This window comes from Hylobates moloch, unplaced genomic scaffold, assembly GCF_009828535.3.
Source record: "Hylobates moloch isolate HMO894 unplaced genomic scaffold, HMol_V3 SCAFFOLD_5, whole genome shotgun sequence".
NCBI lineage: Eukaryota > Metazoa > Chordata > Mammalia > Primates > Hylobatidae > Hylobates > Hylobates moloch.
This window is the reverse complement of record NW_026652280.1, coordinates 118,355,648-118,383,209: the sequence shown is the minus strand read 5'-3', so window position 1 is coordinate 118,383,209 and position 27,562 is coordinate 118,355,648. Positions and strand designations below refer to the sequence as shown.

Sequence of the window (27,562 nt, the reverse complement as noted above, 5' to 3'; positions counted from 1 at the left end):
TGCAGAGCTCGCCCGCCGCCCGCCGCGGAGGCGAGGGAGCGCGGGGCTGGGCCCGGGGCCGCGGCGACAGGCAGCAGCCGCGGCGGGGACGCGGGGCGCGAGCGGGCGGCGCGGGACCGTCGGGGGCCGCCGGGGCCGGGCAGGGGTCGGGTCGCACGGCTACGCGGGCGCAGGTGGGCGATCCCATAGGGGCGGAGGGGGCACCCCGGCTCCGGAACCCGGGGCCCGGCAAGGCCAGGGGCGCTGCGGGGCCCGCGGGCGCAGGTGGTGAGTGCCCGGAGCGCAGGTGGAGGCGCGGCGGCAGCCCGCGGTGCTCAGAGTGACCCGGGAGCGGGTCTGGCCCCGGGGGCGGTGGGAGCCCGGGCTCGTCGGAGGGTGCAGCGGGGGGTCCCGCCGAGCCATCCAGACGCAGGCCCCGCGGAGCGCACGGGGAGCCCCCGGGGACTGGCGCCCTGGCCCGGGCATGAGGCGCGGCGGGGCCGGCAGGAGCCGGAGGAGGAGCCGCCGCCGCTGTTGACCCGGCCGCCGGCCGGGAGCTGGGAGAGATGCGGAGCCCGGCCACCGGCGCCCCCCTCCCAACGCCGCCGCCGCCGCCGCTGCCGCTGCTGCTGCTGCTGCTGCTGCTGCTGCCGCCGTCGCCACTATTGGGAGACCAAGTGGGGCCCTGTCGTTCTTTGGGGTCCAGGGGACGAGGCTCCTCGGGGGCCTGCGCCCCCATGGGCTGGCTCTGTCCATCCTCAGCGTCGAACCTCTGGCTCTACACTAGCCGCTGCAGGGATGCGGGCACTGAGCTGACTGGCCACCTGGTACCCCACCACGATGGCCTGAGGGTTTGGTGTCCAGAATCCGGGGCCCATATTCCCCTACCACCAGCTCCTGAAGGCTGCCCCTGGAGCTGTCGCCTCCTGGGCATTGGAGGCCACCTTTCCCCACAGGGCAAGCTCACACTGCCCCAGGAGCACCCGTGCTTAAAGGCCCCACGGCTCAGATGCCAGTCCTGCAAGCTGGCACAGGCCCCCGGGCTCAGGGCAGGGGAAGGGTCACCAGAAGAGTCCCTGGGTGGGCGTCGGAAAAGGAATGTAAATACAGCCCCCCAGTTCCAGCCCCCCAGCTACCAGGCCACAGTGCCGGAGAACCAGCCAGCAGGCACCCCTGTTGCATCCCTGAGGGCCATCGACCCGGACGAGGGTGAGGCAGGTCGACTTGAGTACACCATGGATGCCCTCTTTGATAGCCGCTCCAACCAGTTCTTCTCCCTGGACCCAACCACTGGTGCAGTAACCACAGCCGAGGAGCTGGATCGTGAGACCAAGAGCACCCACGTCTTCAGGGTCACGGCGCAGGACCACGGTATGCCCCGACGAAGTGCCCTGGCTACCCTCACCATCTTGGTTACTGACACCAATGATCATGACCCTGTGTTTGAGCAGCAGGAGTACAAGGAGAGCCTCAGGGAGAACCTGGAGGTTGGCTATGAGGTGCTCACTGTCAGGGCCACGGATGGTGATGCCCCTCCCAATGCCAATATTCTGTACCGCCTGCTGGAGGGGTCTGGGGGCAGCCCCTCTGAAGTCTTTGAGATCGACCCTCGCTCTGGGGTGATCCGAACCCGTGGCCCTGTGGATCGGGAAGAGGTGGAATCCTACCAGTTGACGGTAGAGGCAAGTGACCAGGGTCGGGACCCGGGTCCTCGGAGTACCACAGCCGCTGTTTTCCTTTCTGTGGAGGATGACAATGATAATGCCCCCCAGTTTAGTGAGAAGCGCTATGTGGTCCAGGTGAGGGAGGATGTGACTCCAGGGGCCCCAGTACTCCGAGTCACAGCCTCAGATCGAGACAAGGGGAGCAATGCCCTGGTGCACTATAGCATCATGAGTGGCAACGCTCGGGGACAGTTTTATCTGGATGCCCAGACTGGAGCTCTGGATGTGGTGAGCCCTCTTGACTATGAGACGACCAAGGAGTACACCCTACGGGTGCGAGCACAGGATGGTGGCCGTCCCCCACTCTCTAATGTCTCTGGCTTGGTGACAGTTCAGGTCCTGGATATCAATGACAATGCCCCCATCTTCGTCAGCACCCCTTTCCAGGCTACTGTCCTGGAGAGCGTCCCCTTAGGCTACCTGGTTCTCCATGTCCAGGCTATCGACGCTGATGCTGGTGACAATGCCCGCCTGGAATACCGCCTTGCTGGGGTGGGACATGACTTCCCCTTCACCATCAACAATGGCACAGGCTGGATCTCTGTGGCTGCTGAACTGGACCGAGAGGAAGTTGATTTCTACAGCTTTGGGGTAGAAGCTCGAGACCATGGCACTCCAGCACTCACTGCCTCGGCCAGTGTCAGCGTGACTGTCCTGGATGTCAACGACAACAATCCAACCTTTACCCAACCAGAGTACACAGTGCGGCTCAATGAGGATGCAGCTGTGGGCACCAGCGTGGTGACGGTGTCAGCTGTGGACCGTGATGCTCATAGTGTCATCACCTACCAGATCACCAGTGGCAATACTCGAAACCGCTTCTCCATCACCAGCCAAAGTGGTGGTGGGCTGGTATCCCTTGCCCTGCCACTGGACTACAAACTTGAGCGGCAGTATGTGTTGGCTGTTACCGCCTCCGATGGCACTCGGCAGGACACGGCACAGATTGTGGTGAATGTCACCGACGCCAACACCCATCGTCCTGTCTTTCAGAGCTCCCACTATACAGTGAATGTTAATGAGGACCGGCCGGCAGGCACCACGGTGGTGCTGATCAGTGCCACGGATGAGGACACGGGTGAGAATGCCCGCATCACCTACTTCATGGAGGACAGCATCCCCCAGTTCCGCATCGATGCAGACACGGGGGCTGTCACCACCCAGGCTGAGCTGGACTACGAAGACCAAGTGTCTTACACCCTGGCCATTACTGCTCGGGACAACGGCATTCCCCAGAAGTCCGACACCACCTACCTGGAGATCCTGGTGAACGACGTGAATGACAATGCCCCTCAGTTCCTGCGAGACTCCTACCAGGGCAGTGTCTATGAGGATGTGCCACCCTTCACTAGCGTCCTGCAGATCTCAGCCACTGATCGTGATTCTGGACTTAATGGCAGGGTCTTCTACACCTTCCAAGGAGGCGATGATGGAGACGGTGACTTTATTGTTGAGTCCACGTCAGGCATCGTGCGAACGCTACGGAGGCTGGATCGAGAGAACGTGGCCCAGTATGTCTTGCGGGCATATGCAGTGGACAAGGGGATGCCCCCAGCCCGCACACCTATGGAAGTGACAGTCACTGTGTTAGATGTGAATGACAATCCCCCTGTCTTTGAGCAGGACGAGTTTGATGTGTTTGTGGAAGAGAACAGCCCCATTGGGCTAGCCGTGGCCCGGGTCACAGCCACTGACCCTGATGAAGGCACCAATGCCCAGATTATGTACCAGATCGTGGAGGGCAACATCCCTGAGGTCTTCCAGCTGGACATCTTCTCTGGGGAGCTGACAGCCCTGGTAGACTTAGACTACGAGGACCGGCCTGAGTACATCCTGGTCATCCAGGCCACGTCAGCACCTCTGGTGAGCCGGGCTACAGTCCATGTCCGCCTCCTTGACCGCAATGACAACCCACCAGTGCTGGGCAACTTTGAGATCCTTTTCAACAACTATGTCACCAACCGCTCAAGCAGCTTCCCTGGGGGTGCCATTGGCCGAGTACCTGCCCATGACCCTGATATCTCAGATAGTCTGACTTACAGCTTTGAGCGGGGAAACGAGCTCAGCCTGGTCCTGCTCAATGCCTCCACGGGTGAGCTGAAGCTAAGTCGCGCACTGGACAACAACCGGCCTCTGGAGGCCATCATGAGCGTGCTGGTGTCAGGTAAGGAAGGGCCCAGGTGGCGCTGGGGTGGGGGTAGCTCGCGGGGAGGGTCTGGGCAGCCACTGGAGGTAGGGCGCGATCCAGGAAGCAGCTACAGACCCACCTCCCTGCCCAGTGCCTGGCACAGAGCGGGAGGGGCAAGAGCCAGCCTGGGAAGAAGCCCCAGGAACCCTGGCGGCTGGTGCAGGCCCCACCTTCTGCCCGGCTGGGCTGGGCTGCTTCGGTTGGCTGCCCCCACTGTCTACCAGCCTGTGACGTGGTCGGGGAAGTGTTGTGAGGCTGCCCCGGCTATGGCTGCCAAGAATTGTGAAAAAAGGCGCGTGGAAGCCTGGGGGGCCAGGAGAACTGGGGGAAGGGCAGAGAGGCCTGTGGCGTAGGAGAGGAGGCGAGGCCAGGGCCCCTTCACCCCCATCAAGATATTCCTGCAGTCTCACACAGCCTTTGGCAGAGCTAGGGACCATGGGAGCACAGGGCTGCCGCCACCCAGGGGTCAGGACCCTGTAGTCCTCTTCTGGCCCCTTTTGCCTCCTGGCTGAGCTGCAGAATCGGCTGACATGGACTTTGTCTAGCGCATTCTTTTCCCTCCAGGCAGAAAGAGCCTGGCCTGGCTCCCCCCTTCAGAGCTCCCACAGGAAGTGAGGCCAGAGCTCATTGTCTGTCCAAACAGACCCCACTTTCAGAGTCCGTGGTTCGGGTCTGGCTTGGAGGGGGGGCTGCAATGAAGCTGGGGGGCAGGCTGAGGGCTCTTGGGCCCCCCTTGCCACCTCACAGGCCGTTCTTAGGGTGCCAGGCCTTCCTTTCCTGCTGGCTGTGACCAGCCCAAGCTCCAGGAATGGGGTGTAGGGACCAGGACAGGCCAGGGGACTGCTGAGCTTTGAGGGCAGAGACCCCAAGGCACCTTATCTGAGGAGAGACGGGCGTGGGAGCCTGGCCGGAACCCAGGCTGGGGCATTCCTGCTGCTTGGCCAAGCACTCAGCCTACAGACTCCCTGGACAGCAGGGCTGGGGGAGGAGAGTTGGAGGGGGTTGGTGACAGTATTCTGTCTTTTTTTTATCAGCTGTGGGGAGCCAGAGGTAGCAGCAGGGAGAAGACCACACCCAAATTGCTGAGTGCCTTCCCCAAGCCTGGGAACAACTGAGACCCTCATGAGGGGATGCTGTTAGCTGCACCCCAGGGGTGGGTCAGGTCACGCCCCCTCTAGGCAGCCTTCAAACCCGTCAGGGAAGGGAGGAAAAGAAGAGGCTGGCAGGCCCCTACTCCCACCCCAGGGAGTGTGGCCTGAAGGGGAAGGAGGGGTATGCAAGAGTCAGGGCGTGGCCTTGCTCAGGGTCCCTGCTGGACAGATGCCTCCCTGCCCCATCCCTCAAAGTAGCTACAGGAGCCAGGAAGCAGGAGCTTTTCAGGGACTGTGGCTGAGGTTCTGAGCCTCCTGAGACTTCAGTTTCCCCTCCAGGAGGCAGAAGTGGGAGGCTGGAGCTCCTGTGTCCTCGACTGTGCCTGGGCACTTGAGACAAGTGGGAAGGAGGTGGGAAGGAGGGCCTCTCCCTCTGGTCCTCCACACCCAGCCTGCCTTTGGTGAGTGTGGCCAGACACTGGCAGAGAAGCGCCCCCATTAAGCCTTCGGTCTCCCACCAGGGCAGAGCCCCAGACCTCGGTTCTCTAGTCTAGAGAAGGCTTGGGGCAACATCCAGGACGGCTCCTCCTGGCCTCTGGCCCCACCCTCTCCCTTCAGCCCTGACCCTTGGAGGCAGTCACCACGGCAACCCCAAAGTTCAGGGAGGCCGGGGTGAGGGGGAGCTGACTCCCACTGCCCCTTTGTTTTCCTTCTCTTGTTCTTTGTCTCTTCTTTCTTTCCCGCCCCTGCCCATGCGGGGCCCTGCAGCACTGCCTCTCTTCGGTGCCCTCTCACTGCTCCTGTGGCTCTCCAGCTCTCCCACTTGCGCATCGCTGGCTCCTCTCCTGAGGCTTTGTCTTCCCCTGTTTGGTCTCCGTGTTTGTGCCTCCCCTCTCTTCTTCCCTATGGCTGCAGCTGCCCCAGCCTGGGCCGATGGCTCCCCTGGAGGCTGAATTCTCCTCGCCTCTTTCTTCCTCTGCTCAGACACACAGCAGCTCCTGTCCATGGTCTGGGCAGCTCCCAGAACAGCAGAGCCCTCTTGGCCTCCAGCCTCTGCTGGCACATCTGCCAGGGGAAGAGAGACTGGGAGACTAACCGGGACCTGGCACTTTTCCAGGTGTGCCTGGCTAAGCTTGGGGCACAGATGGCATTTCCTGGGGTCAGAGGCCATCCTAGCTCTTTCTTTTCTGTCCAGGAAGACAGCTCAGGCAGCGCACTCCCCACCCCTGTTCCCATCCTGCCTTTGCACCTGAGGGGTGACCTAGGTCAAGGCAGAGGGGGGTGATATAGAAAGGAGAGAGCAGTGGGTTGACTGTTGGGGATGGGGGACAACAGCAGAGGGGGCAGGTGGCCACAGATGGTGGACCAGATGGGAAGCAACAGAGACATGCTGGGAGAGGGGACCAGGCGGGGCCTAAGACAATGGCGGTGGGGGACACAGGGAGAAGTGTTTGTTCCCAGGGCTGAGGGGTGGCAAAGTTTCTCCCGCTCCATGGCCTTGGTTGCCCCCTCTCCTCTCTTAATCAGTTATGGGCACTGTGTGTGGAGTCTTGGGCTGCTTTCTGCCTGGAGGGAATATCCCGTCAAGGAATCATTAGGCAGGTGTACCAGGTATACAAGAGCTCTGTGCCAGCTGAGCACCCTAGTGTGGGGAAGTCTGAAACAGAGAGGAAAGTAGAGCCTGATGACATAAATCTGGGCAGGCTTCCTGGAGCAGGTGAGCTAGGGCAGGTTAGAAGACTCAGAGGACTGTGGGCTGGTGTCTGGGTGGGAAGGAACAGCCTGTGCAGCAGCTTTGAGACGAGAGCAGGAGGAGCAGAAGTGGGTGATGACAAGCAGGCTTGCTGGTGAGAGCTGGTGAGAACAAGCAAGTGATGAGGCTGCAGGGTAGGTGGGCAGTGGGCTGAGGACACGGCTGAGATGGGGGTCTGCCTTCAGCCTTCCCGGCTTCAGCTGAGCCACCGCTGGTACAGTCAGCCACCGAAAGTAGGTACAACACAGATGCAGAATTTGTTCCCATGTCCCTTGCCTACTCCCACCCCACCCCAGAAACATGGGCTCCTGCCCCATTACTGCTAGGGTAAGCATTTGCTTTTTATATCTAGTTGGGCTCCCCCTGCTGTGTGGTTTTGTTTGTTTGTTTGGAACGGAGTCTCCCTCTGTCACCCAGGCTGGAGTACAATGGCGCGATCTCGGCTCACTGCAACCTCTGCCTCCTGGGTTCAAGCAATTCTCCTGCCTCAGCCTCCTGAGTAGCTGGGACCTCCTGAGTAGCTGAGATTACAGGCGCCCACCACCACACCCAACTAATTTTTGTATTTTTATTAGAGACGGGGTTTCACCATGTTGGTCAGTCTGATCTCGAACTCCTGACCTCGTGATCCACCTGCCTCAGCCTCCCAAAGTGCTGGGACTACAGGCATGAGCCACTGCGCCCGGCCCCCCTGCTATGTTTTAAAGTCCATTTATTTTTTAAGGAGACTGAATAGATTGTCATCCACATCTCAGTGTTTTCTGAACACCTACTGTGTGTAAGGCATTGTAATAAATAAAAATATGAATATGCCAGTAGCTCATCCCTGTAATCTCAGTGCTCTAGAAGGCTGAGATGGAGGATCACTTGAGGCCAGGAATTTGAGACCAGCCTGGACAACATAGCAAGACCCCATCTCTACACACAAACAAAAATTAGCCAGGCGTAGTTGTGAGCATCTGTGGTCTTAGCTATTTGGGAGGCTGAGGTGGGAGGATCACTTGAGCCCTGGAGTTCGAGGCTACAGTGAGCTATGATCGTGCCACTGCACTCCAGCATAGGCGACAGAGAGTCTGTCTCTTAAAAAAAAAAAAAAAAGACTATCCCTTATTGCCCTGTAAAGCCATTTCCTCCTTCTCCAGGCCCCCAGCTTTCATTTTTTAGCTAAATAAAATTCATTCCCATGTGTATGTGCATTCAGGTGTGTATGGTATTTCTGGGCTTAGGGTGTGTGGGTGGAGTGAGACACCAGCAAGTGTGTGTTAGTGCTTAGCTGTTTATAAGTGAGTGTGTTGCCCGGGGGCATGGCAGGCATTTGGGTGTAATGCTTGAGCCAAGTGGGTGATGAGTAGCTAGAGGCCCTAGGGCCAGAGAAGAGACTGACTCAGTGGGGCTCTGGGGTCTCAGAGTGGAGAGCTGCCCAGGCCCTTCTATCTCTGCCCTCCAGTCCCCAACCCGACTCACCCTGTCTCCAGCATGGGGCAGTGGGTGATGTTGTCACTGGTTAACGTGGCTCAGCTGGATTTCCTGGGGTGGGGCCCCCCAGGCTACCCACAGCAGCCCAGAGAGTTGAGCAGGAAGAATGCTTTGTGTTGGGTGTTGCCATGGGGATAGCAGGTCTGCGCCCAAGCAGCCATGGGGCTCAGTGGGAGGGGGACTAGGTGGCCCACTGACCCAGTTTACCCCCCCAGCTCCCTGCTGCTGTGGGGGAGTGGAGAACACAGCCATGGTTGTGATTATAGTGGTTTTGAGGTGTAGAGGCTGAGAGGGCAGGAGGATGATTTTTGTGGGTCTCAAGATGCTGTGGGCCCTGTAGAAAAGTATGAAAAAGACAACATAGGGTTCCCGCGCAGGCAGCGCAGACTCCGGGGGAAGGGAGCAGGAGCCGTAGCTTGGGCAGGGAAAGGTACACAAACATTAAGAGGTGTGCCGTGCATCAGCGACAGAAGGTTTTGGGAAAGGATGCAAAGAGAACTACAAATCTCATCCCCTGAGCCCTGAAGGAGTGATTGGCCCACAGGTGACATACCTGGCTCAGCACCCTTATGCCAGTTGGAAAGGAGAGCCTTTCTTGGCGGGTGGTGCAGGAATATGCAAGCTGAATTGCAGCCCTGGCACCTGTGCAGGGTCTTCCTCACGCCCCTGCACGGGTCTGTGGCTTGGCCCCCCACCTCAGGCTGGGTCCTGACTGTGTCCCTCTCCACAGACGGCGTACACAGCGTGACGGCTCAGTGCGCGCTGCGTGTGACCATCATCACCGATGAGATGCTCACCCACAGCATCACGCTGCGCCTGGAGGACATGTCACCCGAGCGCTTCCTGTCACCACTTCTAGGCCTCTTCATCCAGGCGGTGGCCGCCACGCTGGCCACACCACCGGACCACGTGGTGGTCTTCAACGTACAGCGGGACACCGACGCCCCCGGGGGCCACATCCTCAACGTGAGCCTGTCGGTGGGCCAGCCGCCAGGGCCCGGGGGCGGGCCGCCCTTCCTGCCCTCTGAGGACCTGCAGGAGCGCCTATACCTCAACCGCAGCCTGCTGACGGCCATCTCGGCGCAGCGCGTGCTGCCCTTCGACGACAACATCTGCTTGAGGGAGCCCTGTGAGAACTACATGCGCTGCGTGTCAGTGCTGCGCTTCGACTCCTCCGCGCCCTTCATCGCCTCCTCCTCCGTGCTCTTCCGGCCCATCCACCCCGTCGGGGGGCTGCGCTGCCGCTGCCCGCCCGGCTTCACGGGTGACTACTGTGAGACCGAGGTGGACCTCTGCTACTCGCGGCCCTGTGGCCCCCACGGGCGCTGCCGCAGCCGCGAGGGCGGCTACACCTGCCTCTGTCGTGATGGCTACACGGGTGAGCCAAGGGAGGGGACTCATGGGGCAGCCCTGGAAGGCTGACTCTGTGGTGCAGGCACAAATCAGGACAAATGCTGGCGGCTGCCTCGTTCTCTTCCCGAGTGAGGTGCAGCTACGCTGAGAGGTCATAAATCCGGCCTGCTCCCTGACAGCACCCCACTGAGGAAGGCAGTGCAAGGAGTGCTTCTCCCTGCTGTGCACAGGACACACAGGCAGTGCCATTGCGGGCAGAGCCAGTCCGCCTGGGTTCGTGTATCGGCTTTGCCACTAGTAGCTGTGTGACCTTGAACAAGTTACTTAACCTCTCTGGCCTTCAGTTATTTGAAATGGAGATAATGACCATACTTAGGTCATAAGTTGGTTGTGAGGATTAATGTAATTAATTTGATACTTGGAAACAGCTGGTGGCATGGAAAGTGTTGGCTTTGATTTAAGGGAACGCTGAGATTGGGTGACTTGCTCCTGGGCTCATCACACTCGCTTTAGAGGTGGGGCTGGGCCTAGAACCTGGTCTCTCCGCCGCTGAGCGAGTTCCCTTTCTGAGCTGCAGCAAGTACTTTTTTACCCAGGCATTAAGGGGAAGACACAGAAGAGCTGGGGGAACTGGAGGGGGGTTGAGTTCTGAGATGAGGTGCTCCAGAAAACCATTGCACCTGTGTGGGCCTGGGCAGAATGGCTCCACCTCTGCCCAGGTGCTGGTAAAAGAGGGTCCTGGCTAGGTGGCTTCCCTGTTGGCCTGTCAGCCAAGGTCTTTACACATCCTGCTCCCTGGGATGCTCACTCCCTCTGCTCTATGCTCCTGACCCCTCCCTTCAGGCTCCTGCGTCTTCTCAGCACATCCCCTGCTCCCCTTCCCTGTGGGCCCTTCCTTCCTAGATGCCCAGGCTCTGCTCCTTGTCCTCCAGGGCCATGCCCACTGGCTCTGCCAGCAGCCATAGGCAGGCCCCACTCCTTCCCCACTGCATCTTCCTGCCCAGAACTTGCCAGACTTGACTTCTCTCTGCTGCTGCTAGGGGTGGGGGGAAGGGGAGGGTTGGGCTTGGGGGAGGGGAGAGAAGTCTTTGTCCAGGAGGATGGTGGGGGGGTTGGGAGTGGGGGTTAGAGTAGGCGAACAACAGTTTCCATGGAAACAAGAGCCAGTCACTAGGCACAGGAGCTGAGAACCTATCTCTAGAATCTGGGAACGGGGAGGGAGAGAAGGGTGGATTTTCCCATCTGATGTTGGAGTTTTCAGCTCCTCTGTTGAATTCTTGTCTGCTCTCAGGGCTCAGTTTCCCACTCTCAGCATGTCCCAGGTGCACAGAGGTCCTCAGTCTGGACCCCAGGGCTCAAGGTGGGAGTCCTCTGCCCCATTCCTGGGGACTCCCCAGCTTCTCTCTCTTACTCCTCCATAACCCAGACAAATCTAAGTGGAAGCCTGGTCCCATCCCCAGGGAGGGAAACTGATCTCAGTGCCTGAGAGGGACAAAAGCACCAGTGGGAAGGAGGGAGGAGGGAGGCTCCCAGCCCTCCCGCTCTCCTGCAGGCCCATCTGCTTGTGCACATTTACCCTCTTGGGGGCCAGGACACCCCCAGGCGTGCTTGGTAGCGTGACATCGAAGTCTTCCGGGATCCGGGCCTTACAACCAAGTGTCCCAGCAGGCCTGTGCTTATGAAACCCAAATGGGATAGGGAAGGGGCTGGGAACTCCCGAGGAACTTGCAGGGCAGCAGTGCGTGGAGCTGTGGCGAGAGCAGCTCAGTGAGCCAAACAGGGTGCCCACGAAGGGCTGGGGACCATAGGTCTCAGAGAAGATGGCACACGAGAGGAAGTGGGGATGCCTGGGAGGTTTGGGGAGTATTACGCGGGTCACGGGAGGCCATGGGAGCTATCACTGGGTTGTGGGGGGTCTCAGTTCCCCTCCCGTCCTCAGGTACTTGGTACTCACCCGCCTTTCCTCTTGTCCAGGTGAGCACTGTGAGGTGAGTGCTCGCTCAGGCCGTTGCACCCCGGGTGTCTGCAAGAATGGGGGCACCTGTGTCAACCTGCTGGTGGGCGGTTTCAAGTGTGATTGCCCATCTGGAGACTTCGAGAAGCCCTACTGCCAGGTGACCACGCGCAGCTTCCCCGCCCATTCCTTCATCACCTTTCGTGGCCTGCGCCAACGTTTCCACTTCACCCTGGCCCTCTCGTGAGTAGCTGGGCACTGGGGGTGGGGAGCGGGCCTGGTGGGCGTCTGAGGTGCCTCCTGTTCTGTGGTTGAAGTAAGAGGTCAGGCAGCGAAAGAGTGTGGAGCAGGCTGCTGGCAGAGCCAGGTCTGCTCTTGGAGTTGCCTGTGGTTCTGCCAGCAGGTCTTCCTCCCCTATGCTGGTTAGGTGGTGGGGGTGCTGGCATCCAGGTGGGTACCCCATTCCCTGCCCCCATCCCCAACTCCTGTTCAGGTTTGCCACAAAGGAGCGCGACGGGTTGCTGTTGTACAATGGGCGTTTCAATGAGAAGCATGACTTTGTGGCCCTCGAGGTGATACAGGAGCAGGTCCAGCTCACCTTCTCTGCAGGTGATCACAGTTGCCCCCCATCCTTGCCCATCTTCCAAAGGCCCCAAGTCTTCCAGCCCCTGACCCCAAGCCACATACTCTATCAGCCAAACCTGGGCCCAGCCCCAGCCACTGGCACCCCAAACCCTGCCATTCCTAGCCCTCGTCAGGCATCCCAGCTCACCTGGTCCTTTCCCCAGGGGAGTCAACCACCACGGTGTCCCCATTCGTGCCCGGAGGAGTCAGTGATGGCCAGTGGCATACGGTGCAGCTGAAATACTACAATAAGGTGGGTGTGGAGGGCACAGAGGGTTGGGGGTTCTGTTCTTGCCTCAGGTGCTTACCCAGCCCTGAGTGGCATTGCCTCCAGACTTGGGTGGGCTGGTCAGGGCATTTCTGGCTGAGAGGAAGGGAGCAGCTGGGAATGCCCAGCATTCCCACCCCACTGGGCACTGCTCGATGCTCTCTGTTCCACTAGGCAGCCACAAACTTGGACACTGAGGAAGGTAGTTACGTGCATAAACCACGTGAGCACACGTGTGTGTATATGCATGTGTGTACGTGTGTCTGGGCGTGTGGGTGCACACAGAGGCACCCAGTGTGTGCTGGCCATGAACCTAGTGGGCTCCGTACTCAGTGTCCCCCTTCTCTGCTCTCTCCTGTCCACAGCCACTGTTGGGTCAGACAGGGCTCCCGCAGGGCCCATCAGAGCAGAAGGTGGCCGTGGTGACCGTGGATGGCTGTGACACAGGGGTGGCCTTGCGCTTCGGATCTGTCCTGGGCAATTACTCTTGTGCTGCCCAGGGCACCCAGGGTGGCAGCAAGAAGTGAGCAGGGGAAAGGGCCAGGGACGGGGTGAAGTGAGGGCAGGGCCAGGCAGGGAGGGAAGGTGGAGAGGGTGGGCTTTCGGGGTCTCCCTCCCTTTGCCTCTCTTAGCCCCTGCTCAGCCCTGGGGATGGGGTCAAGACTGGGGCATCAGAGCAAGGCCCTGTGGGGCAGTCTGGGGAGGGGGCTGAGTGTTCGACAAGAACAGTTCCAGGTAGGGGTGACCCCCTTCCTGAGCACTGCTCTGCAGGGCCCCTTGGACACCTGCCTACGCCGTTCCTGTCTCTGGCCTGGCGGCAGAGCGAGCGGAGGACCAGAAGCTCCCAGCCCTCCCTTGTGCCACCACCATCTTTGCTCCCCCAGGTCTCTGGATCTGACAGGGCCCCTGCTACTAGGCGGGGTGCCTGACCTGCCCGAGAGCTTCCCAGTCCGAATGCGGCAGTTCGTGGGCTGCATGCGGAACCTGCAGGTGGACAGCCGGCACGTAGACATGGCTGACTTCATTGCCAACAATGGCACTGTGCCTGGTATGGGGGCCCGGGGTGGAGCCAGGCTGGGATCCCAGTGCTGAGAGGAGGGGCTGTGCCTGGTGTGAGGATGCCAGAATGGAGGGTCTCAGAGGCCTCTCTAGCTGCCGCCACAGGCTTTCTCTTTACAGCCCCAGCTCAGGTCCACTGAGCCACCTTCTCTCCATTCCAGGCTGCCCTGCCAAGAAGAACGTGTGTGACAGCAACACTTGCCACAATGGGGGCACTTGCGTGAACCAGTGGGACGCGTTCAGCTGCGAGTGCCCCCTGGGCTTCGGGGGCAAGAGCTGCGCCCAGGGTAGGAGGGGTGGCTGTTAGAGGCCACGGCCTGAGTGCCATCAACAGTCTGGGAACTGGCAGGGTTGGGGCAGGCACTGGGCAGGGCTCTGCTGAGCCGGGCTGTGGGTGGAAAAGCGTGTCTGGGCAGAGCCCTGAGAGGGCAACACAGGAGACAAAGGGGCCAGTCAGAGGCAGGCCTGGGCACAGCGTGGGGCGGGCCCAGGGCAGGTACGCACTTTGGAGGGCGGGGCTGATGAGGGGAGTGGGCTCTGCCTCCCATGCAGCCGCCACCGCTGATCATCAGGCCCCCAGGGCCCTCCGAGGCTCCACCCGTCACAATCTGCCTTTTCCTGCCTCCCCAGAAATGGCCAATCCACAGCACTTCCTGGGCCGCAGCCTGGTGGCCTGGCATGGCCTCTCGCTGCCCATCTCCCAACCCTGGCACCTCAGCCTCATGTTCCGCACGCGCCAGGCCGACGGTGTCCTGCTGCAGGCCGTCACCAGGGGGCGCAGCACCATCACCCTACAGGTGATGCAGGGAAGGGCGGCTGGCCCTGGCCTGGCCATAGGGCCCTGGTGGCCTCTAGGGGGCTGGACAGAAGTGGCTGGGCAGGTCCTGGGCGGGAGTGGGGACATATAGAGGCCGCAGGATCCGTTGGGAAGGTCAATGCTGCCACCTGTTGGGCCTGAGGGAAATAAATACGCTTTCCTCTTTATGGCCTCAGCTGGGCAGCAGGATGGGTTTGGTGGTCCAGAAAGGGGAACTGTGGGCTGGAGAACAGTGATTAAGGCCATCTGCTGACCCTGTTTTCTTTCCTCCTGGTGTCAGCTACAAGAGGGCCACGTGGTGCTGAGCGTGGAGGGCACAGGGCTCCAGGCCTCCTCTCTCCGTCTGGAGCCAGGCCGGGCCAATGACGGTGACTGGCACCATGCACAGCTGGCACTGGGAGCCAGCGGGGGGCCCGGCCATGCCATTCTGTCCTTCGATTATGGGCAGCAGAGAGCAGAGGGCAACCTGGGCCCCCGGCTGCATGGTCTGCACCTGAGCAACATAACAGTGGGCGGAATACCTGGGCCAGCCGGCGGTGTGGCCCATGGCTTTCGGGGCTGTTTGCAGGTGAGTGTCCTGCCTTGCCCTCCCATCCCCCCCACCACCTGCAGCCCCGCTCCACTGAGGGCAACACTACTCCTGTCCCTCCCAGGGTGTGCGGGTGAGCGATACGCCGGAGGGGGTTAACAGCCTGGATCCCAGCCGTGGGGAGAGCATCAACGTGGAGCAAGGCTGTAGCCTGCCTGACCCTTGTGACTCAAACCCGTGTCCTGCCAACAGCTATTGCAGCAACGACTGGGACAGCTATTCCTGCAGCTGTGATCCAGGTATGCTAAGAATCCAGGGCAACGGGCAGGTTATCAGGTGCCTGGGGCCACATGCTGGCTCTGCTGTGTGACTTGGGGCATGGAGCATCACAACATCTCTCTGAGTCTTAGTTGCCTACACAACAAAGCCATAGCCAGCTGATAGGATGCTATGTGGAAAGAAACAGATGAAGGGTTTGATGGCAGACGGTGCCAGGGGAGGGTGGGGGAATGAGCCTCTCTGGTCCTTCTGGTCCCAGGTTACTATGGTGACAACTGTACTAATGTGTGTGACCTGAACCCGTGCGAGCACCAGTCTGTGTGTACCCGCAAGCCCAGTGCCCCCCATGGCTATACCTGCGAGTGTCCTCCAAATTACCTTGGGCCATACTGTGAGACCAGGTAAGCAGACCAGGGCTTGTGGCAGCAGGTCCCAGTGGCTGCTGCTCCTCTCTGGTGTGTCCCTCAGAGCCCCGAAAGCCTGGCTGTTCCACAGCCAGGGTCAGAAGGGCCACATAGGGCTCACCTAGGTTAGGTGGGAGTGGCAGGGGGAGCTCATGCCTACCTGGGTCCCTCTCTGCAGGATTGACCAGCCTTGTCCCCGTGGCTGGTGGGGTCATCCCACATGTGGCCCATGCAACTGTGATGTCAGCAAAGGCTTTGACCCAGACTGCAACAAGACAAGCGGCGAGTGCCACTGCAAGGTGACAGCCCCAAGCAAGCCTCCACTGTGGCCACTTGGGCCTCTGTCCACATCTCCTGGGCCCTAGAGGGGAGGCTGTAGAGATGGGTCTTCCTGCAGAGCTGAGGGCCTTGTGCCTTTGCTGTCATAGGCAGGGTAGTTGGCTGCTTACCTTCATGTGTCTGAGGCACAGGGGGACCCTGGGCCAATGTGTAACCCATGAGCTCTGGCCTGGTGTGGTGGTGGTTTGCAGACTGTTCTGATTCTGTGGCATCTCACTGATGGGCTCAACTCCAAAGCTTTGCTAGTGTTAATTATTTTCAATACTGCTCCTGAGAGGACCTGAGGTCGGGACCCTCTCCACAGGGGCCACAGCTGAGAGGACCCATGAGCATCCTGGGAAGAGAGCCTGGCCAGTGACACCCTTCTTCCCTCCTTTCTCAGGAGAACCACTACCGGCCCCCAGGCAGCCCCACCTGCCTCTTGTGTGACTGCTACCCCACAGGCTCCTTGTCCCGAGTCTGTGACCCTGAGGACGGCCAGTGTCCATGCAAGCCAGGTGTCATCGGGCGTCAATGTGACCGCTGTGACAACCCTTTTGCTGAGGTCACCACCAATGGCTGTGAAGGTGGGGCTCCTGGGATGGGTGGGAAGTCCTCCTCAGAGTGTGCTAGGCACCTGCACCCCAGGAAAGCCAGGAAGGGGCTGGTTGCAGGCCTGGGGAGGCCTAGGGAGGGCTGGGGAGCCTGGGCAGGACCGCAGAGGGAGAGCTCCTCCTGGGTGACCATGTGCTCTTCCCCACAGTGAATTACGACAGCTGCCCACGAGCGATTGAGGCTGGGATCTGGTGGCCCCGTACCCGCTTCGGGCTGCCCGCTGCTGCTCCCTGTCCCAAAGGCTCCTTTGGTAGGTTTTGGAGGCCCCGATGTGATATCGAGGACATGGCCTCTGCCGTTAGTGGGATGAGGGCAGGAAGCTCCTGGCTGAAGATCCGGGGACCCCACTTTCTGGCTTCCAGGTCCTGGGATTTCATTTCCCATCTTCCTTGGCTCACATTTCCCCTTCCCCATGTTGCCCAGGTGTGCCTACATCTTGGACTGTTTTGTTTTGTTTTGTTTTGTTTTTCTGAGACAGAGTCTGTCACTGTCACCCAGGCTGGTGTGCAGTGGCGTGATCTCCGCTCACTGCAACCTTCGCCTCCCAGGTTCAAGCAATTTTCCTGCCTCAGCTTCTGGCCGCCACCATACCTGGCTATTTTTTGTTGTTGTTGTTGTTGTATTTTTAGTAGAGACAGGGTTTTACCATGTTGCTCAGTCTGGTCTCGAACTCCTGACCTCATGATCTGCCTGCCTCGGCCTCCCAAAGTGCTGGGATTACAGGTGTGAGCCACTGCACCCCGCCACATCTTGGACTTTTTTTTTTTTTTGAGATGGAGTTTCGCTCTGTCATCAGGCTACACACAGTGGCATGATCTCAGCTGTCTGCAACCTCCACCTCACGGGTTCAAGCGATTCTCCTGCCTCAGCCTTCTGAGTAGCTGGGACTACAGGCGTGTGCTACCATGCCCAGCTAATTTTTTGTTATTTTTTTAGTAGAGACAGGGTTTCACCATGTTGGCCAGGATGGTCTCGACCTCTTGATCTCGTGATCAGCCCACCTCAGCCTCCCAAAGTGCCGAGATTACAGGCATGAGCCACCGTGCCCAGCCCACATCTTGGACTCTTAACAAAAATGCTGAAAAACCTGCACTGTGCTTGGCATAGGACTGTGCTAGAGATTCAAAGATGAATCATGCAGGGTTCCAATCATCAGCTCACCACCGACTCCTGGAGTTACGCCACCACAAAGGCAGACAGTCTGGGGAGTAGGGGTGTTGGCTGCTAACCCAGGAGACCCAGTCCAGGATGGGGGCTGGCGCTGGTCCTGGACTGGCGATGAGCAGGTTCATAGGCAAGAAGTGGTGGAGAGCACAAAGTGGTGGCTGGAGGCAGGCAGGATGGGGGCTCAAGGAGGTTGTATGCCCTGTTCCCCTAGAGCCCCTGTGTGGACCGATCTTGCGGCGATTTTTGGCCCTGGTGTTCTACATACCTGTTTTCCTGTTTCACCAGGGCCCTTGTTTGCTAGTTGCTGTCCCCGGCCCATGAGGTGCTGGCCTCCAGCAGAACCTCAGCCAGTCACAGGGGCTTCCTGTGTGTCTCCCTGAGGCCAGCCCTCTTGGCTTCCTTCCCCCCCAGGGACTGCTGTGCGCCACTGTGATGAGCACAGGGGGTGGCTCCCCCCAAACCTCTTCAACTGCACGTCCATCACCTTCTCAGAACTGAAGGGCTTCGTAAGTGAACCCCCTCATCTCCATCTTTTCCCTCTCCTTCGTCCTGAGTCTCTCTTGCCCCCACTCCCATCTTTGAGAACACGGATTCTGGAATTCCAGCCTGTGTGTTCCTGGGCTCCCAGCTGGAGAGGCCATCTCTCCCCTCCTGAGGTCCTTTTGCTCCAGAGTTCCTGCCCTCACTCCTGCTCCTCCGCTCCGTCCTGTCTAGGCTGAGCGGCTACAGCGGAATGAGTCAGGCCTAGACTCAGGGCGCTCCCAGCGGCTGGCCCTGCTCCTGCGCAATGCCACGCAGCACACAGCTGGCTACTTCGGCAGCGACGTCAAGGTGGCCTACCAGCTGGCCACGTGGCTGCTGGCCCACGAGAGCGCCCAGCGGGGCTTCGGGCTGTCTGCCACACAGGACGTGCACTTCACTGAGGTGGGGCTTGGAGGATGCAGGGCTGGCTGGTTAGATAGGGGTCATGGTGAGTGAGCCTGCTCATGGCAACCTGGGGGGCAGAGGGGGCCCTCCCATCCACCTACAAGGAGCTCCCTGCTGGCAGGAGGCCTCCATGAAACCCTGTGACCCCTGGCCCAGCCCTCTTCCCAACCCTTATCATAGTAAGATATGTGTGTTGGGGCATGGTCTGACCCAGAGCAGAGGCCTGCCTGTGGTACCATGGGCTGGGAGGAAGCAGTATCTCAGGACATCTGTGTGGGTCCAGGCACAGGGCTGGGAAGCTCTTATGTAGAGAATGAGGAGGAGGGCTTAGGGGCAGAGCATCCAGTGACCTGAGTGGGCAGTGCGATCCAAGAGCATTTCAGGGGAGGCAACAGTGAGCGCAGAGGGAGGGGCCTGGTGGGGAGCGGGGGCTGGCCCGGGCACAGGCCGGGGTTCCATGGTGGGGATGTCAGGTGTGGGCTGTGAGCACAGCCCCCGTGACCTTGCCCACCCCAGAATCTGCTGCGGGTGGGCAGCGCCCTCCTGGACGCAGCCAACAAGCGGCACTGGGAGCTGATCCAGCAGACAGAGGGTGGCACCGCCTGGCTGCTCCAGCACTATGAGGCCTATGCCAGCGCCCTGGCCCAGAACATGCGGCACACCTACCTAAGCCCCTTCACCATCGTCACGCCCAACATTGGTGAGGCTGGTGCCTGGGTTGGGGAGGGGTTTGTGGAGGGAGTCCCCGACAAGAGCAGCTGTGGTGGGGTCCTGCCTGCCTCACAGGTCCGATCTGTGACCATCCCCTTCCTTAGTCATCTCCGTAGTGCGCTTGGACAAAGGGAACTTTGCTGGGGCCAAGCTGCCCCGCTACGAGGCCCTGCGTGGGGAGCAGCCCCCGGACCTTGAGACAACAGTCATTCTGCCTGAGTCTGTCTTCAGAGGTCAGTGGTGGCTATGGATTGAGTTGGGAGCTGGACCCCAGTGTCTGTGCAGACTCCACAGAGGGCAGGGCCCAGCTAAGTGTGACAGTGTTCCCTCCCAGAGACGCCCCCGGTGGTCAGGCCCGCAGGCCCCGGAGAGGCCCAGGAGCCAGAGGAGCTGGCACGGCGACAGCGACGGCACCCGGAGCTGAGCCAGGGTGAGGCTGTGGCCAGCGTCATCATCTACCGCACCCTGGCCGGGCTACTGCCCCATAACTATGACCCTGACAAGCGCAGCCTGAGGTCAGTGGCAAGGGGACAGGTGTGGGTAGGGGTGTGGGTCGGGCGGTGAGTGCTGAGGCATGGAGGGGGTCGGGGGCATCTCCCCAGTCATGTGACTGCCGTGGTGACTGTGCACCTGACTGCCCCACATCAGAGTCCCCAAACGCCCCATCATCAACACACCTGTGGTGAGCATCAGCGTCCATGATGATGAGGAGCTTCTGCCCCGGGCCCTGGACAAGCCCGTCACGGTGCAGTTTCGCCTGCTGGAGACAGAGGAGCGGACCAAGCCCATCTGTGTCTTCTGGAACCATTCGATCCTGTGAGCCTGCACTGCCCTCGCCCCCCAGGCTTTGGGCTGAAAGTCCAGGCCCCTGCATGCCTCACCCTCCTTGTCTCCCTGACCTTGCCTTCCTCACACAGAGTCAGTGGCACAGGTGGCTGGTCAGCCAGAGGCTGTGAAGTCGTCTTCCGCAACGAGAGCCACGTCAGCTGCCAGTGCAACCACATGACGAGCTTCGCTGTGCTCATGGACGTTTCTCGGCGGGAGGTCGGGCCCACAGGGGCAGCTGCAGAGCCGTGGGTGGGCACCCAGGGCACGGGGCTGGGTGCTCAGGTCCTGCCCTTCCTAATTCCCTGGGCCCCTGCCGCCCACTCTGCAGAATGGGGAGATCCTGCCACTGAAGACACTGACATACGTGGCTCTAGGTGTCACCTTGGCTGCCCTTCTGCTCACCTTCTTCTTCCTCACTCTCTTGCGTATCCTGCGCTCCAACCAACACGGCATCCGACGTAACCTGACAGCCGCCCTGGGCCTGGCTCAGCTGGTCTTCCTCCTGGGCATCAACCAGGCTGACCTCCCTGTAAGATGCTCCTACTGCCCAGAAACTGTCCCCACCTTCTCAGGCTCCCTCCCCAGCCCCCACTGGCAAACCCTGCTCCTGCACCATGAACTCTAATAAGGTGCCTAGTGCAGCGCCTGGCCCAGGATTTCCTCTTCTCCAGCTCCCCCGGGATCCCCCAGCACCCGCCTCTGGCCCAGGCTTCCCTGGAAGCAGTTCCCAACACCCAGGCCCTCCTCCCTGCCTGACCCGAAGTTAAGCCTGTGCTCTGGGCGGGTCCCGGTCACTGACCTGCCCTGGCCTGGGCCCTCAGTTTGCCTGCACAGTCATTGCCATCCTGCTGCACTTCCTGTACCTCTGCACCTTTTCCTGGGCTCTGCTGGAGGCCTTGCACCTGTACCGGGCACTCACTGAGGTGCGCGACGTCAACACCGGCCCCATGCGCTTCTACTACATGCTGGGCTGGGGCGTGCCTGCCTTCATCACAGGTACCCCCACCCATTCCCAGCCTTGGAGTCCCACATCCCTGGGTCCACCTTTGTGCCATGTTCTCTCCACCCACATACAGGCCCTGAGGCCCCACATCCCCATGCCCCAGGCCACCTTATTCACAGGTGTCCCTCTGGTTTAACCCAGACTCTGCAGCTGCCACCCAGGCATCACTCCCCTATCCTGGGGAGGACGGCAGGGGCTGATGGTGGGCAGAACCCTTTTCCATGCTTTGTGCCTGGGCCTGTGAGCCCCCCTGCCTGCAGCCCTACTTCCCAGACCCCTCATCACCCCTCCACTGCTCCCGTCTGTATCCATGCTCCAGGGCTAGCCGTGGGCCTGGACCCTGAGGGCTATGGGAACCCTGACTTCTGCTGGCTCTCCATCTATGACACGCTCATCTGGAGTTTTGCTGGCCCGGTGGCCTTTGCCGTCTCGGTGAGTGCTAGCAGGTGGGTTGGGTGTCAGCTGTGGCCCTCCTTTGCTGTCCTCCTGCTGCTGGGGCTGCGTGTCCTCAGGACTCCCTTTAGGAACAGCTGAGGCCACAGGGCCCTGTGGGCTGGGTGGAAGCTGTTTGTCCCCATTGAGCACCCCACGCCCTCTGCCCCTGCCTAGATGAGTGTCTTCCTGTACATCCTGGCGGCCCGGGCCTCCTGTGCTGCCCAGCGGCAGGGCTTTGAGAAGAAAGGTCCTGTGTGAGTATAGGGTTGGGGTGCCTGGGCCGTGGGCAGGCACCAGCATGGGAGGCCTCATGGCCGGACTCATGGCCTGTCCCTATCCCCAGCTCGGGCCTGCAGCCCTCCTTCGCCGTCCTCCTGCTGCTGAGCGCCACGTGGCTGCTGGCACTGCTCTCTGTCAACAGCGACACTCTCCTCTTCCACTACCTCTTTGCTACCTGCAATTGCATCCAGGTACCTGGCCCAGCCTGTGGAGAAGGGAGACACCTGGGCTGTGGGTGCCTGAATATGCACAGACCGTTGCTGCCTCTTGCCTGCCAGGGCCCCTTCATCTTCCTCTCCTATGTGGTGCTTAGCAAGGAGGTCCGGAAAGCACTCAAGCTTGCCTGCAGCCGCAAGCCCAGCCCTGACCCTGCTCTGACCACCAAGTCCACCCTGACCTCGGTGAGGGAGTCAGGGGTCTTAGGCGGGTGGTGAAGGGAGGGAGAGGTAGGAGGCCCAGTGAGCCTGTACTTTTGACCCCACTCCCCTTTCTCTTTTCTCCATCCCTTCCTGGAAGGTGGAAGGGGAGGTGAAATGGCATGTTTGGCCTGGGGAGGAGATGTTGGAAAGGGTGTGTAGGATTCTGACTTGAGGGAGATGGGGCTGAGACAGATAATCAGGTAATAAGTGCCTTGCACCTGAGAATCTCTCATGAATTTTAGTAAATTTTCTGTCTCCCAAGGTGCTCTCAAGAGACAATTTCTGGTCTCCTCTTTTACAGAGCCATTATATAGCGAGTCCAGGATCCCTGGGGGCATGCAGGGGTAGCACAGCTGTGGCAGAGCTGTAACCACTGCCAGGCCTCAATATGGGGGCAGTAGAGAAGCAGGGCCCCCTCTTTCAGACCGGAGCATGTGGAAGGTGGAACTTAGGGCAAGTTCCCTCCACCCTCCTTCTTCCCAGCCTGGGGCCAGCCATCCCACTCCCCACTTACTGACCTCTCTGTTCCCTGCCTAGTCCTACAATTGCCCTAGCCCCTACGCAGATGGGCGGCTGTACCAGCCCTATGGAGACTCGGCCGGCTCTCTGCACAGCACCAGCCGCTCGGGCAAGAGTCAGCCCAGCTACATCCCCTTCTTGCTGAGGTGAATCCCGGAGGGTGGAGGAGGGGAGGAGGGGCCCATGCATGCTGGACCCAGGCCAGCCAGCCGTTGGGAGTTGAGGAGCACACACTGTGGCTGACGTGGGGGCCAGCTTGGATTAGAAGCTGTAAGGGACCCACAGCAGGAACCAGGATCCCACGGGAGAGGAGAGACTGGGACCCTGGGCAAGGGGCCAGGCTGACCCCTCCAGCATGGTCTCATCTTCCTAGGGAGGAGTCCACACTGAACCCTGGCCAAGGGCCCCCTGGCCTGGGGGATCCAGGCAGCCTGTTCCTGGAAGGTCAAGACCAGCAGCATGGTGAGGACCGAAGGCTCCGGCCGCCCAGCGGGGCAGTTGGCTGGCTTTTACTGAAGGTGGGTGGAGGTGGCTGGGCTGGCTGTGATCTCTCCCTGGCCTCCTAGATCCTGACACGGACTCCGACAGTGACCTGTCCTTAGAAGACGACCAGAGTGGCTCCTATGCCTCTACCCACTCATCAGACAGTGAGGAGGAAGAAGAGGAGGAGGAAGAGGAGGCCGCCTTCCCTGGAGAGCAGGGCTGGGATAGCCTGCTGGGGCCTGGAGCAGAGAGACTGCCCCTGCACAGTACTCCCAAGGGTGGGCCAGCACCGGGGCTGTGGCCTTTGGGGCCAGTGGGAGGACAGTGGGCCTGGGGTTCTTGGGAAGCAGGACTGGGGTGGTGGCCTCCTGGCTATCTGCCCTCTGTGGGCCTCATCTACTTCCTTTCCCCACCAGATGGGGGCCCAGGGCCTGGCAAGGCCCCCTGGCCAGGAGACTTTGGGACCACAGCAAAAGAGAGTAGTGGCAACGGGGCCCCTGAGGAGCGGCTGCGGGAGAATGGAGATGCCCTGTCTCGAGAGGGGTCCCTAGGCCCCCTTCCAGGCTCTTCTGCCCAGCCTCACAAAGGTCAGTGGGGCACCCCCAGCTGCCGAGCTCCCCTAGTCAGCAGCCTCATGCCTCACATTCTCCTGTGGCCGCACCTCACAGCCCCGCCCTGGCCCACAGGCATCCTTAAGAAGAAGTGTCTGCCCACCATCAGCGAGAAGAGCAGCCTCCTGCGGCTCCCCCTGGAGCAATGCACAGGGTCTTCCCGGGGCTCCTCCGCCAGTGAGGGCAGCCGGGGCGGCCCCCCTCCCCGCCCACCGCCCCGGCAGAGCCTCCAGGAGCAGCTGAACGGGGTCATGCCCATCGCCATGAGCATCAAGGCAGGCACGGTGGATGAGGACTCGTCAGGCTCCGAGTGAGTGTGGCTGGGTGGGCGGGACGGGGTGCAGCCCCACGGAGGCCTCACCTGGGCCCAGAGCTGCCCCCGGGCCTCCCCGGGTGACTCTGGATGGCATTCGGAGGACAAATGGGCAGAACTGGCCCAGCTCCCTTACTATGCCGTGCCCACAAACCATGGTGCCTTGCGGGGTGGGCCACCCCTCCTGGGCTCTACGCGGTGCAGCCCAGCCTAGGGCAGAGTGCGGGAGGATGGGGAGCTGGGGGTGCTTTCCTGTTTCCTTCGTCTGGTGAAAGCTTTCACTCTCTCCTGTTTCAACTAACCCTCTGTCTGCCTTTTCTGCCACTTTCCTTTCCTGCCTCTCCAGATTTCTCTTCTTTAACTTCCTGCATTAACCCTGGGCCGTGGTTCCTACGCCCGAGGCTCCCTTCCCTTCCCCAGCCACACTCATGCCCTGCTCCTGTCTTGTGCTTTATCCTGCCCCGCTCCCCATCGCCTGCCCGCAGCAGCGACGAAACGTCCATCTGAGGAGCCTGGGCCTTGCCGGGAGGGGTACTCACCCCACCTAAGGCCATCTAGTGCCAACTCCCCCCCAACCATTCCCCCCACTGCACTTTGGACCCCTGGGGCCAACATCTCCAAGATAAAGTTTTTCAGAAAAGAGGAAAAAAAGAATTTAAAAAAGGATCTCCACTCTTCATGACTTCAGGGATTCATTTTTTTTATACGCTGGAAATTGACTCCCCTTTCCCTTCCCAAAGAGGATAGGACCTCCCAGGATGCTTCCCAGCCCCTCCTCAGTTTCCCATCTGCTGTGCCTCTCGGAGGAGAGGGACTCCTGGGGGGCCTGCCCCTCGTTCGCCATCACCAAAAGGAAAGGACAAAGCCACACGCAGCCAGGGCGTCACACCCTTTGGGCTGCACCCAGGCAGGCGTCAGAACGGTGAGGGCCAGGGCAAAGGGTGTGCCTCGCTCTGCCCGCGCTGCCTCTCCCAGGAACTGGAAAAGCCCTGTCCGGCGAGGGGGCAGAAGGACTCAGCGCCCCTGGACCCCCAAATGCTGCATGAACACATTTTCAGGGGAGCCTGTGCCCCCAGGCGGGGGTCGGGCAGCCCCAGCCCCTCTCCTTTTCCTGGACTCTGGCCGTGTGCGGCAGCCCAGGTGTTTGCTCAGTTGCTGACCCAAAAGTGCTTCATTTTTCCTGCCCGCCCCGCACCCCGGGCAGGCCAGTCATGTGTTAAGTTGCGCTTCTTTGCTGTGGTGTGGGTGGGGGAGGAAGAGTAAACACAGTGCTGGCTCGGCTGCCCTGAGGGTGCTCAATCAAGCACAGGTTTCAAGTCTGGGTTCTGGTGTCCACTCACCCACCCCACCCCCCAAAATCAGACAAATGCTACTTTGTCTAACCTGCTGTGGCCTCTGAGACATGTTCTATTTTTAACCCCTTCTTGGAATTGGCTCTCTTCTTCAAAGGACCAGGTCCTGTTCCTCTTTCTGCCCGACTCCACCCCAGCTCCCTGTGAAGAGAGAGTTAATATATTTGTTTTATTTATTTGCTTTTTGTGTTGGGATGGGTTCGTGTCCAGTCCCGGGGGTCTGATATGGCCATCACAGGCTGGGTGTTCCCAGCAGCCCTGGCTTGGGGGCTTGACGCCCTTCCCCTTGCCCCAGGCCGTCATCTCCCCACCTCTCCTCCCCTCTCCTCAGTTTTGCCGACTGCTTTTCATCTGAGTCACCATTTACTCCGAGCATGTATTCCAGACTTGTCACTGACTTTCCTTCTGGAGCAGGTGGCTAGAAAAAGAGGCTGTGGGCAGGAAAGAAAGGCTCCTGTTTCTCATTTGTGAGGCCGGCCTCTGGCTTTTCTGCCGTGGATTCTCCCCGTCTTCTCCCCTCAGCAATTCCTGCAAAGGGTTAAAAATTTAACTGGTTTTTACTACTGATGACTTGATTTAAAAAAATACAAAGATGCTGGATGCTAACTTGATACTAACCATCAGATTGTACAGTTTGATTGTTGCTGTAAATATGGTAGCGTTTTGTTGTTGTTGTTTTCTCATGCCCCATACTACTGAATAAACTAGTTCTGTGCGGGTACAGCAGTGTCACTGTCCGCTTCTGTGTGGCACCCTGTCCTCCCACAGGGAGGAAGGTCTGGTCTCTGGAAAACAAAAGAGCCGGCAGGGCCCAGAAGGCCCCACCGGGAGGTCGGGAGACTCAGACACCACTGGCTGATAAGCCTGTGCCTCGGCCTGTGTCCATGACACTGCTCCCAAATAGCTGGATCAGCACAGAGCCCATTTCCTGGCATTTCCAAGGAAGACATGGTGGGCGAGCAGGAAAGTGTCCTTTTCACCAGGACCAGGCTGCCCCGTGCAGCCTTCCAGCCCAGCCCCTCAGGGCTGAGTCCTAGACAGGGATGAGTTTTCTGGGGCAGAATTCAAGAGGCAGGGAGGGCTGCATTGAGAGGCTGGTTGGAATTGAATGGTGCTCAGTGACTCAGTGCCTCCTAACTACACTGCTCAGGGTTGTTTTTTGTTTTTTTTTTTCCCATTGGAAAATGAAGCAGCTACTCATACTGAAGCCAAGTGTGTGCTTTGCAACATTACTTCTCATCCTAAGTTTTGTTTTTGTGTGTATATATGATATATATTTAAAAGTATATATGCTTGTTAAATTTAATAGAGACAAGGTCTCACTATGTTGATCAGGCTGGTCTTGAATTCCTAGGCTCAAGTGATCCCCCCACCTTGGCCTCCCAAACTGGGGTCATAGATAGATGTGAGCTACCGCATCCGGCCTAGTTCCAAGTTTTGTGTTTGTCAAAGTTCCATTCAATAAACTAGAAAGGAGGCTGGGCACGGTGGCTCGTGCCTGTAATCCCAGCACTTTGGGAGGCCGAGATGGACAGATCACCTGAGATCAGGAGTTTGAGACTAGGCTGGGCAATATGGTGAAACTCCGTCTCTACTAAAAATACAAAAAAATTAGCTGGGTGCGGTGGCACATGCCTGTAATCCCAGCTACTCCAGGGGCTGAGACAGGAGAATCACTTGAACCTGGGAGGTGGAGATTGCAGTGAGCTGAGATCGCGCCACTGCACTCCAGCCTAGGTGACAGAGCGAGACTCCGTCTCAAAACAAACAAAAAAACTAGAAAGGGAGTTAACCTGGGGACAATATAGGGTGATGATTAAGAACACAAACCCTAGCTGGGCACAGTGGTTCACGCCTGCAATCCCAATACTTTGGGAGGCCAAGGCGTGTGGATCACTTGAGGCCAGGAGTTAAGCGACCAGCCTGGCCAACATGGTGAAACCCCTATCTACAAAAATTACAAAAAAAGCCAGCTGTGGTGGTGCATGCTTGTAGTCCCAGCTACTAGGGAGGCTGAGGTGGGAGGATGGCTCAAACCCAGGAGGCAGAGGCTGCAGTGAGCCAAGATCGCACCACTGCACTCC

The 27,562-nt window shown here is 59.7% G+C and overlaps 1 protein-coding gene across 3 annotated transcripts; it reads left to right on the top strand.

The window, feature by feature from the left end:
- CELSR2 (cadherin EGF LAG seven-pass G-type receptor 2) lies at positions 1-25,851 on the top strand. Of its 3 annotated transcripts, none has more exons than XM_032155147.2 (34): positions 1-3,867; positions 8,942-9,589; positions 11,539-11,761; positions 12,012-12,127; positions 12,307-12,395; positions 12,776-12,933; positions 13,295-13,458; positions 13,631-13,756; positions 14,100-14,266; positions 14,567-14,854; positions 14,940-15,114; positions 15,354-15,495; positions 15,677-15,797; positions 16,220-16,403; positions 16,580-16,681; positions 18,010-18,104; positions 18,313-18,522; positions 19,042-19,225; positions 19,341-19,469; positions 19,571-19,751; positions 19,885-20,052; positions 20,154-20,280; positions 20,393-20,593; positions 20,886-21,060; positions 21,387-21,499; positions 21,677-21,756; positions 21,846-21,972; positions 22,060-22,182; positions 22,738-22,865; positions 23,093-23,181; positions 23,286-23,480; positions 23,619-23,789; positions 23,889-24,123; positions 24,473-25,851. In XM_032155147.2, exons 1-34 carry the CDS (start codon positions 546-548, stop codon positions 24,498-24,500), a joined length of 8,784 nt encoding a protein of 2,927 aa, XP_032011038.1. In that variant the 5' UTR covers positions 1-545; the 3' UTR covers positions 24,501-25,851. The 3 variants fall into 3 exon arrangements, with proteins under 3 accessions (XP_032011038.1, XP_058295480.1, XP_058295479.1); XM_058439497.1 differs by having other exon boundaries at positions 38-3,867; positions 24,867-25,851; XM_058439496.1 differs by having other exon boundaries at positions 38-3,867; positions 24,612-25,851.
- Positions 25,852-27,562: the final 1,711 nt, after the last annotated feature.

Excerpts from the sequence above, each read along its gene's own strand:
- CELSR2 (XM_032155147.2), top strand. The coding sequence starts at position 546 with ATGCGGAGCCCGGCCACCGGCGCCCCCCTCCCAACGCCGCCGCCGCCG. Across the intron at positions 14,855-14,939 it reads GCTTTCGGGGCTGTTTGCAG|GGTGTGCGGGTGAGCGATAC; the intron begins GTGAGTGTCCTG and ends TGTCCCTCCCAG. Across the intron at positions 20,053-20,153 it reads TTCTGGAACCATTCGATCCT|AGTCAGTGGCACAGGTGGCT; the intron begins GTGAGCCTGCAC and ends TTCCTCACACAG.